The sequence below is a fragment of the Macrobrachium nipponense genome, chromosome 21 (genome assembly GCF_015104395.2).
Source record: "Macrobrachium nipponense isolate FS-2020 chromosome 21, ASM1510439v2, whole genome shotgun sequence".
In the NCBI taxonomy this organism is placed as follows: Eukaryota; Metazoa; Arthropoda; class Malacostraca; order Decapoda; family Palaemonidae; genus Macrobrachium; species Macrobrachium nipponense.
In genome coordinates this window covers 2,679,506-2,691,376 of record NC_087212.1, presented here as the reverse complement: position 1 = coordinate 2,691,376, position 11,871 = coordinate 2,679,506, and the positions used below count along the sequence as shown (strand labels likewise).

Sequence of the window (11,871 nt, the reverse complement as noted above, 5' to 3'; positions counted from 1 at the left end):
TCACTCAGAAATTAAGCCACAGTTATAATTTGATACAGAGATCTCAACCCCCCAAAGGAATAACTTGCACCCAGGGGGAATTGATCAAGTGCTGGGGGAAGCACCTGATTATAATACGATTCCCTCTGGGTGGAAGTTACTCACAGGGTAGAGGGACTTCGATATTAAATGAAGCCTGTGGTTTAATTTGGGTGCGTGTCAATTTTGTCACTAATGGCATGCAATTGGTCGCTAAGCAGGAAAATGGCCACATTTGCACAATTGAATACAATTTGGCCATATTGAGGGATGTCCAAAAATGGTCTGAATGGTACGGCTGGGTGTGTTTTGAGAGTCAAAAGGACTTTGACTTTAGGGCACCTTGCAATATGGCCGAATTGCAAGTGACCAATTGCTCGCCATTAGGCTGCGTTATTTTCAGTTTGAAGGAAATGTCCATTTGACCTCTAAAAAAACACCCAAGGCTATTACATATAGCCTTACTATTTGGGCCATTTTTGGGCACCCCTGTAATGTGGCAAAATTGCAATCAATTGTGCAAATGTGGCCATTCACACACACGCAAATTACGCCACAAATAACGTCTAATATCGAGGTCTCTATTCCTTGGGAATTTATTTCACCCAAGGGGAATTTAATCAAGTGCTGGGTGAAGCACAAGTTATAATTTCCCTTGGTTGAAAGTATCCCAAGGACTAATAGAGACCTCGATATTAGACGTTATTTGTGGCTTAATTTGCGTGTGTGTGAATTTCGTCACTTACACACTTGCAACGTTTTTTTAATTGATTGATTGATTTATTTTTTTAGGGATATAAACTCCACCTTTTATATTTTTATTATTTTTTAAATATTAGGTTTTAATTTTTTGTGAGGGCATACAGTCCACGATTTTCATTTTGTTTATTTTTTAAAAGTTTTAAGTTTTATATATATTTTTGGCGACATACCCACATTTTACATTTTTTAAGGTTTTTTTTTTCATTTATTTATTTATTATTATTTTTTGGGGGGCCGGACACATACACTCCACCTTTTGCATTTTTTATTTAATTTTTTTTTAGTACATTTTACGTTTGCCATAATCGGCAGACTAAAGTCACACTTGTATAAGTGACACAATTTCTACTCACACACACACATAAACACAAACACACTCAGAAATTAAGCCACAATTATAATTTAATACAGAGTTCTCTACCCGAGGAAAAACTCACACACAAGGGGAATTGTTCAAATACTGGGGGAAGCACTTGATTATAATACGATTCCTCCTGGGTGAAAGTTACTCCCAGGGTAGAGGGACTTCGATATTAAATGAAGCCTATGGCTTATTTTGGGTGCGTGTGAATTTTGTCACTAATGGCAAAAAATTGGCCACTATTTATAGTAAGTGGCCACATTTGCACAATTGACTGCAATTTGGCCATGTTACAGGGGTGTCCGAAAATGGCCTGAATGGTATGGCTGAGTGTGTTTTGGGAGTCAAAAGGACTTTTACTTTTGGGCACCTTGCAATTGGCCGAATTGAAAGTGACCAATTGCTTGCCATTAGAGTGCGTTATTTTCAGTTTGAAGGAAAAGGCCATTTGATCCACCAAAAAAAAAATACCCGAGATTATTACATATAGCCTTCCCATTTGGGCCACTTTGTGGGCAGTCCTGTAATGTGGGCGAATTGGAATCAGTTGTGCAAGTGTGACCATTCACACACGCAAAATAACAAAAACTTTTAAAAAATGTAAAAGTGGGTTGTAAGTCGGCAAAAAAATAAAAACACAAAACTTAAAAAATAAACCAAAAATGAAAAATGTGGACTGTATGCCCTCACAAAAATAATAATTAAAAAACAAAACATTTAAAAAATAATAAAAATGCAAAAGGTGGAGTGTATATCCTCAAAAAAATATATATATGAAATAAAAAAAATAAAAAAAGTGTGTTAGTGACGAAATTCTAACACACAAATTAAGCCACAAATAACGTCTAACATCGAGGTCTCAGTGCCTTGGGAATTTATTTCACCCAAGGGAAATTTAATCAAGTGCTGGGGGAAACACAAGTTGTAATTTCCCCTGGGTGAAATAAATTCCCAAGGCATTGAGACCTCGATATTAGACGTTATTTGTGGCTTAATTTGTGTGTGTTAGAATTTCGTCACACACTTTTTTAATTTTTTTTATTTTATATATATATTTTTTTGAGGATATACACTCCACCTTTTGCATTTTTATTATTTTTTAAATGTTTTGTTTTTTAATTATTATTTTTTTGTGAGGGCATACAGTCCACATTTTTCATTTTTGGTTTATTTTTTAAGTTTTGTGATTTTACTTTTTTGCCGACTTACAACCCACTTTTACATTTTTTTAAAGTTTTTGTTATGCATTTATTATTTGTTTTTGTTTTTTTTTTGGTGGACACACACTAACCACCTTTTGCATATTTTATATTTATTTTAGGACATTTTACGTTTGCCATGAACTGCAAACTAAAGTCACATGTGTAAAAAGTGACACAATTTCCACTCATACACACACTCGGAAATGAAGCCACAGTTATAATTTAATACCGAGTTCTCTACCCTAGGAATAACTCACACCCAGGGGGAATTGATCAAGTGCTGGGGGAAGCACTCTCACGGGGTTATTATAATCAAGTGCTGGGGGAAGCACCTGATTATAATACGATTCCCTCTGGGTGAAAGTTACTCCCAGGGTAGAGGGACCTCGATATTAAACTTAGCCTGTGGCTTAATTTGGGTGCGTGTCAATTTTGTCACTTACACATTTGTGACTTTATATTTCCTAATACTAAGACACAAATATCGCATACTGACGAATTCCTTATACATTGGGAGGAACTTAAACCCAAGGAGAATTATAATGTAAGTGTTGGGGGGAACACTTATTGATTATAATTCCACTTGAATGGAAGTTACTCCCAAAGTCTAGGGAATTCTGTATTGCACAATATTTGTGGCTTAGTATCAGGAGTTCTTCACCTTGATGTCCTCTGACCTCAGAAGAAATCGGCCAGTGTGGGTTTCCTGTCACTCCTACGAGGCTCTTGCTGCCTCTGGGGCCACCTGTCTTGTGCCCTCTTCTGTCCTTTGGTCTTAACGATTTTCAGGACCTCGTTAAAGAAGGCAATGACGTCCTCCTCACTGCCTCGGATAGAGCAGTTGTTGCCTTCCTCTTTGGTTTGGGGTCCCTGGAATTGGACCTTGTGGACGCTGATCATCCTCCTGATGTTTTCCCCTCCTCTGCCGATGACCATGGCACGTTCCTGATAGTCGAGGACCACTCTGTAGAGGCGATCTCCCATCTTGGTCAAACCAGTCATAATTTCCTCTGGTTGTTCGCCTCTTGGTGGAAGGGGTTTCTTCATGGCCTTTCGTATTTCGAAACAGGCGTCCTCGACATCGCTTAGTCGGCCATGTATGGTGACATAGTCTTCCTCTCTCTTGTGGGCGATGATGGTGACGTTGTTCTCCTTCTCAAGTTTCTTGAGATTTCCTCCTTTGTGCCCGATGAGGAGTCCTTTCTGCTTCCCGTCGACATCGAATCGATATTTGCCTGGGCCAGTTCTTGTGAGTCCTTCCTCTGTGATCTCAGCGCTGGTGACGCCGATTTCTTCAAGAATGAACTTCAGGTGACTGTGGGCTTTTCTCACCATGTCTAGGTCTCCGCCCAAAAAGCCAATTTGCCTCTTGTCGTCTTCTTGAGGCAGAATGACATTGACTTTGAAGAGGCCCCTGACTTCTGCAGCCCCTTGTCCATTCTGGGCGAGGAGGAAACGTCTGCCCTCAAGCGGCAAATCGAACTGGTAGAAGTTGAGGCCGACGAGTTTCAGGTCGTCTTCTGTCGGCCAGTTCTTGACGTCGTCGATGATTTGCGATATGACTCGCTCGACTTCGAGGGCGTCTTCCAGCGATCCAAAGATGCTGATGTAATGTCGTTGATCGTCCTGTTCAGGGAGGTAGATGGTCACATTCCGCTCCCTGTTCAGTTTTCGGATGGTAGCATCTTGTGGTCCCCTTATGGCCTCCCTGAACTGCCGGTGAACTGTCATCAAAAAGTCCTGTTTTCCTACCTCAAACAGTCCTCGGGAGACTTGGGGAAGTTTGTTTGTGTCGAAAATCCTGTCTACTCTGAACTGGATTTGCTTGTAGACTTTTTCGACATTGTTCTTGCTGCCCATAAGTTGAACCATCCTGGAGCCATCGTTTGGGACGTTCAGGACGACCCCATGCTCCTGCCTGGCCATCTTGGCGAATTTGCCTCCCTTTCCGATGATCTGTCCCATGTCTAAGTCTTTCAGACACTGGAAAGTGAAGCATTTTACCTTTTGTTTATGTCTGAGAGGGGCCGCATCTCATAGGTCTTGTTGTTTTCAAGGTATTTGCAGGGGCAGGCCGTCTTGTTCCAGAGTTCTTCTCTGGAATAACCTTCACTATGTTAGCGAACGTCTTCTCTTTTGCTTCTTGACGTCCACTCTCGTCTTCCTTAATCGCTGGTCTCATTTCTTCATGATGTCCATTTTCTTCTTCTTTAATACTTATCTCGATGGCCGGACTTTTATTTTCTTCTTGAGGAAGAATGCATTCCGTTTCTTCTTCCTGCGGACAGTAATTTTCTTCTGTTTCTTCCTGAGGAAGAACAGTCTCTTCTGCGTCTCCTTTTGTTGTAACTTGTTCTATTTGTACTTCTGGATTTAGAGTTTTTTCTTCCTCTTTATCCTCCAGATGTACTTGTTCCTCCTCTTCAGTATTATGCTGTGGCTTTTCTTCGAGAGGAAGTTGGGTTTCCCTGGAACGCAAAGCTTTGGGCACAAGTCTTCGTGTCATGCCTCCTTTGCCGTCCTCCTCGGGAGCCTCTCGAAGTGTTATGCCAACTATAAATTTGTGCCTGCTTTCTTCGAAATCCCAGTCGTTCTCTTCATCTTCGAGATCCCAGTCTTCTTCCTCATCGAATTCCGCGTAGCTCTCGTCCTCCATAATTTCATCCTCATCGTAATCTTCTACGACTTCTTCGATGAGGGGGAGAGTTCGACGTTGCACAATCAAATAGTTGGGCTGCTTAACCACAGGCTGTTTGGGCTGCCTTTTGAGTGCGTCAGCAAAACATAATGGATTTTCATTCTGCTGAACATCCTGCCTATGGTCTTCTTCCTCTGCCTCCTGATGAGGAAGCTCTTCCATGGCGACGTCGTATCTTTCCCTTTCGTATTCGTCCAGGATCTCCTGAATGTGCAGGAAGGCCATTTCCACTCTATTTTCAGCGCCCTCTAAAGAGGCGGCTTCCTGGGCGTCGTCGTCGGGAAGGACGAGGCGGACATGGTAGAATTTTGTGAATTCTTGGACCTCGTCCGCTATTTTTCGAAGGATCTGTCTGTCTTTCAGGGATAGTTGGAACTCGTACAAATCGCCATCAATGAGTTTGAGTTCCTTTTTTTCCTTCTGGGGAAGTGTCTTTACCTCCAGCGGAGGGATCACTTCGACGCTCCCTGCGGTCGAGGTCTGTGATTCTGGGGTGTCCTGACTAGTCCTTCCAGTTGGTTCCGTAGTAGGGATATTGGTGCTCACGTCAGTCAGGACTCTATCTTGTTCCTCTTCGTAGTCTTCTTCTTCGTCCTCTTCAGTTTTTTTCTGTTCGCCTTCCTGCTCTTCGACGTCTTCCTTTTCAGTCTCCTGATCTTCTTCCTTGTCGTCGTCTTTGGTGTGGTCGTCGTCTTTGGTGTGGTCGTCGTCTTTGGTGTGGTCGTCGTCTTTGGTGTGGTCGTCGTCATTTGTCTCGTCGTGGTCATTGGTCTCGTCGTGGTCTTTGGTCTTGTCCTCGTCTTTAGTCTCGTCATCGTAATTGGTCTTGTCGTCGGATTCGGTCTTGTCGTCATCGTCATCATTTTCAGTCTGGTGGTCGTCGTCAAAAATCCAATTAATATTCCGTGTCCCTTCGCCGCCTTCAGCAATGCCCTTCGTACCTCCGAGGAAGTACGGGACAACAAAGACGCCGATGAGACACACGAACATTTTGGGCCAAAACAAGAATTGATCCAAATTGCGAAGAACCTCGTCAGTTGCCGCAGCTCCCTGGTCGCTTGGAAGAGTGGTCCTCACCAAGTTATGCAGGGTCCCGTGGCAAGCTGAGAGGGAGGGTTCCTCGTATCCAGAAAAGTTTGAGAGACCGATATAGTTCAGAACGGTATGCAGAGCGCGACGCGCTCTGTTTTCCGTTCTAAAATCCAAAAGAGATTGTTGAGCAGCATCACAAAGTCGAAGCTCTTTCTCAAGAGTTCGGACTGCCAAATACGCCGCTCGGCCTGTTCAGTACAAGTCGCATCAGTAGTATAAATCCTGCGAGGAAAGTTTCAAACACTGATTTAATTGCTGTGGTAGAAATCATTTTGCTGAATGATGCCGAACAAGAGTGCTTTCGCCAGGGTTAGTTTTGGTTCAAGACGCCTGATCTGAGGCCGGGATTCCCGGAGTCCTGGAGCCTGAAGCCTTTCCAGGATCGCTTCTTCGGAGACTTCGAAAGTATTCTATGGAGACTCCGGACTCCGAGTTCCTTCCTATCCTCCGTTTAGTATTCATTTCTTTAAGAAGAACAATCTGAACGCACTCTGTGATATGTGAAAGCTATTTATAATAATATTAATAATTAATAATAATAATTGTTAACCTTATTTTGATTCCTAATGGCTCTCGCAGTAAATTGTATCTGAAGATATGCTGTTAAATATGTTGGCTTCAATACGACGTCTTTACTTTAGTATTAGTTCAACCTGATTCGGGTTTTTATCAGTTTATTGCTTATAATCTGCTGAAAGTTCGTATACTGACTTAAGTTGCTTGAATTTTAAACTTAGGTTAATTGAATATCTTTTTTAGTGTACAATTTCTACATCCTCAGATACAGTTCACTACGAGAAACATTAAGAACCAAAATAAATGGTTAACTATTATTATTATTATTTATATAATATATATATATATATATATATATATATATATATATATATATACATATATATGAGTGTGTGTGTGTATGTGTATGTATGTATGTGTGTGTATAATATGTAGAAATTGTACATAAAAAGACATTTAATTTGTTTAAGTTATATTCAAGCTACTTACGTCAGTATACGTACTATAAGCAGTTATAAGCAATAAACACTTAATAGAATACCAATCCAGGTTAAACCAATACTAAAGTAAGGACGTCGTATTAAAGCCAAGCTTTTAATGTCATACCTGCAGATACAATTCACTACAAGAGCCATTATTATTATTATTATTTTCTTCCTTTTTCCCTCAAAAGGAGTAAGTATACGAACGTTACTTTAATTTAAATTTTTTTGTTCTAATATACATTAAATCATTCCTCACGGACGTTTCAATTTAGCAGATGAAAGGAGCTGAGGTAAAGTGGCACTAAAAACCTTTCTCAATTGTTGTATATTTTAGGTAAACAGAATATTGTTTAAATGCTGAAGGACGCGGTTATTCCTCCGAGCTATCGGAACAGCTACGTCCATCAATACATTCCAGAGATATTCAATGTTTCTTTCATTGCGAATATCATAAAGGTGGACGTTTTCCATTCTATTTTGGCCTAAGCAGTTCAGTTATCCCCCCCTAGCTCCACCCCCCCAACCGCCCCCCTCTAATCCCACCCACCCCATTCCTCTGTTTCTGCAAAGATTCACGGTGAGAGAGAGAGAGTGTGTAGGCTATACGTAAATATATATCCTAGTGGTAATGGAATAATCGGATGAATATTGTATATATATATATATATATATATATATATATATATATATATATATATATACATATATATATATATATATATATATATCATATATATATATGTATATATATAATATATATATATATATATATATATATATATATATATATATATAATCCAAGGCGGGTCAGGGAAAGGCACTATCCATATGCATTTTATTAAAATATATGCCGACGTTTCACAACTCCACATAGTTGCATTTTCTAGGCTGCAAACAAGCGAACATGGCAATCAATAAACTAATAAAATCCGAATTACATATAATTAAATTAAAACATTCAGAATGTAAGTGATAAAACATTTACTTAAAAAAACAAGCAAATAGCTGGTGACACCCTACCCAGAAGGAAGTTAAAAACATACTACTGTACTCGTATAGAGTTACAGCAAAACAGCTCAACAAGACCATCAGGAAATAAACAATTGTGTGGATGACGTTTGGGAGTTTAACGGTGGTACGGTCAATTTGATAATAATGGATTCCAGTATTGTTAAGTCGTTTTCTTTTTGTACCTGTCCTACTATTGAAAAATCTTTATTGTCTACTATATAGGTTTTGCATATTTTTGAATGGTTTTTAATATTAGATTGTTCAGGGCTAGACAATCTGCTCCCAGTTCTGAAGCTGACCCCTCTGTGAGCATCAATGGGCACTCGCAACAGCCTCTTTGTACAACCGGCATAGATCCCCTGACCACATCTGGGGCACTTGTACTTATATATAACGTTGGATGTAAACAAAGGACTGAGCTTGTCTTTGAACTTGAAGAGAGAGCCAACTGTTCGGGGCTTCTTCGGAATGAGTTTCAGGTTGAGGGCCGGACCCGGCCGGTAATTCTTTTTGAATGATGGTTAGAAATTTCTTCCTGAAAGTGTCACCTTGTATATAGGGAAACGCCGCGTACAAATTCATTTTAGGGACAGTGTGATATAGAGGAGGTGGCGTCATCTTCTTATTCAACATACTATTTAACTGTCTGAAGAATAATTTTGATGGAAAACAGTTGTTCCTGAAATAGTTTGAAAGAGTTGTTATTTCTTCATGAAAGGTCAGCCAATTAGATGACAGAGTAAAAGCCCTGTGGAGGAGGGTAGAAACAGCGTTTAATTTAAAATTGAAATAACACGAGCTATAAAAATTCATACCTAAACCCGTAAACGTACCTTTACGATATATACCCGTGTGGAATCCTACAGAGTTCTTGGAAACAAGAACGTCAAAAAATGGGAGTTTACTGTTAGATTCTTTTTCTAGCGTAAATTTGATGTTAGGGTGTTGGGTATTGACGAAGTCCAAGAAGGAATCTGCATTAAAATCTTGTTTAAATAGGACAAACGTGTCATCAACATAACGTTTATAAAATAAAGGGAGGAAGGATAAGGGGCAGGTGTCCATTATGTGCTTTTCCAGAGAGTTCATAAAAATGTTGGCGAACGTAGGTCCCAAAGGACTTCCCATGGCCATTCCCTCCACCTGTTTGTACAGAACTCCATTGAAAATGAAAGCTGTGTCCAGCACGGCCAGCTCTAAAAACTGTTTAAAAAGATTCTTGCTGAAATTATGAAATAAAGCATCGTCATTAGGAAAAAGCTTATTTAAAATAATCTGAATGGTTTCCCCCACAGGAACGTTGGTGAACAAGGATTCAACGTCCAGGCTAACCATGAATACGTCGGAGTCCTGTTTGATAATTTCATCCTTGAAGTCGGCAGAACACGTTAAGGTGTAAGGGCCCTTAGTTAATGGTTCCAGAATGGGTACTAGGAATTTAGCAAGATTATAATTGGCTGTGTTAATAGAGGAAAGAATAGGACGCATTGGGACATCGGTCTTGTGAACCTTGGGCAATCCATACATAATACCATATGAAGAACCTGTAACAAACAAACGTTCGTCTATAATACCATTTTGTTTCAACGTTCTGAGGAATCGGTTAATTTTATCCTCGGATTTAATTATATTATACAAGTCAGGGGAGCCGAGTTTTTCAAATTTTGATGTATCATCAAGGATATTTTCCATTTTATTTATGTATTCATGTTTATTGAGAATAACCGTATCCCTCCCTTTGTCCGGCTTGACGATAATGATGTCTTTATCGTTGGCTAAGTTCTTAAGGGTAAGGGGTCCATCGTGTTTTTAAGTTGTTGAAGGTGCTGTGGGCTAAGGCTGAAATCTGTGATCTTAGGCTATCTATATTAGTGCTAAAAGGAAGGTCAATAATCCTGTGAAACAGTGATTCTATAGGGAGAAAAATTGTTGGTAACTGGGTTTAAAATTCGGGAGACAGAAGTCCAGTCCCAAAGAGAAAAGAAATTCGTCCCTCTTCGACAATACTCTATTTGACAGGTTGAAGACAGAATTTGTTTTTATTGAAAGCAGGAATAGTGACACCTAAACTCTTTAACTTCTTATCATGTCTAATAATAATACACCGAAGGAAGTTATTAATGGTCTTGTTAAAAAGTCGAGTGAAAATAACAGAATCTAAAAAAGTGAGTGATTCGAACACTTTTGTTTTATGTTCATAGACCGTGTCACTGAGTCTCTTTAAATCCTTGTATTTTGAATTTATCTCAATTTCTAACTATTTCTTGGTAGCATCGGAATAGAATTCCGAGTGATACAGGGAAGTCTTATATAGCTTAAACTTAACAAACCTTTGTACTATGTTATTCAGTTGGCAGTACTGTACTTGTGAAACGTCGGCATATATTTTAATAAAATGCATATGGATAGTGCCTTTCCCTGACCTGCCTTGTATTGTTCTTCGAGCTGTTGCTCCGGAAATTGGAGTTATATGTATATATATATATATATCATATATATATATATATATATATATATATATATATATATATATATATAAGTCATATCACATTTACCGTGATTCATATACATATATCGAGCTACAATGTCCTTTAATATCTAATTCGCTCTACTCGGAATTAATATATTTTCATATGTGCTTAACCGAAGGGGAATTTTTTCTCGATAATAGATTTACCTGTACTTGGGCGCGAACGCAGGTACATTATAAATCCAGGAACGTCAGTGGAAGCGATACCACCCAACCGCGAGAGGCTTAAAGGTATATGTCGTCTCTCACCTCAAATACTTTCTCGCGCTGAAGTATTCGTTGGTTTGGAGACAACATCAACCCGCCTCGACTCCGGTAGTTTAGTAGCGCTTTTGACAACACGTAGCATTCTTTTACATAAGTCATATCACATTACCGTGATTCATATACATATATCGAGCTACAATGTCCTTTAATATCTAATTCGCTCTACCTCGGAATTAATATATTTTCATATATGCTTAACCGAAGGGGAATTTTTTCTCGATAATAGATTTACCTGTACTTGGGCGCGAACGCAGGTACATTATAAATCCAGGAACGTCAGTGGAAGCGATACCACCCAACCGCGAGAGGCTTAAAGGTATATGTCGTCTCTCACCTCAAATACTTTCTCGCGCTGAAGTATTCGTTGGTTTGGAGACAACATCAACCCGCCTCGACTCCGGTAGTTAAGTAGCGCTTTTGACAACACTAGCATTTTACATAAGTCATATCACATTACCGTGATTCATATACATATATCGAGCTACAATGTCCTTTAATATCTAATTCGCTCTACCTCGGAATTAATATATTTTCATATATGCTTAACCGAAGGGGAATTTTTTCTCGATAATAGATTTACCTGTACTTGGGCGCGAACGCAGGTACATTATAAATCCAGGAACGTCAGTGGAAGCGATACCACCCAACCGCGAGAGGCTTAAAGGTATATGTCGTCTCTCACCTCAAATACTTTCTCGCGCTGAAGTGTTCGTTGGTTTGGAGACAACATCAACCCGCCTCGACTCCGGTAGTTAAGTAGCGCTTTTGACAACACGTAGCATTTTACATAAGTCATATCACATTACCGTGATTCCTATACATATATCGAGCTACAATGTCCTTTAATATCTAATTCGCTCTACCTCGGAATTAATATATTTTCATATATGCTTAACCGAAGGGGAATTTTTTCTCGATAATAGATTTAC

At 39.5% G+C, this 11,871-nt stretch overlaps 1 protein-coding gene across 1 annotated transcript; it reads right to left on the bottom strand.

Annotated features, from left to right (window-relative positions):
* Positions 1–4,354: 4,354 nt before the first annotated feature.
* LOC135197644 (probable serine/threonine-protein kinase kinX) lies at positions 4,355–6,284 on the bottom strand. Its single transcript, XM_064224662.1, has one exon. The coding sequence runs from the start codon at positions 6,029–6,031 to the stop codon at positions 4,355–4,357; it is 1,677 nt and encodes a 558-aa protein (XP_064080732.1). The 5' UTR covers positions 6,032–6,284.
* Positions 6,285–11,871: the final 5,587 nt, after the last annotated feature.

Bases quoted from the DNA above. Each gene is read 5' to 3' on its own strand.
- LOC135197644 (XM_064224662.1), bottom strand. From the start codon at position 6,031: ATGTTCGTGTGTCTCATCGGCGTCTTTGTTGTCCCGTACTTCCTCGGA.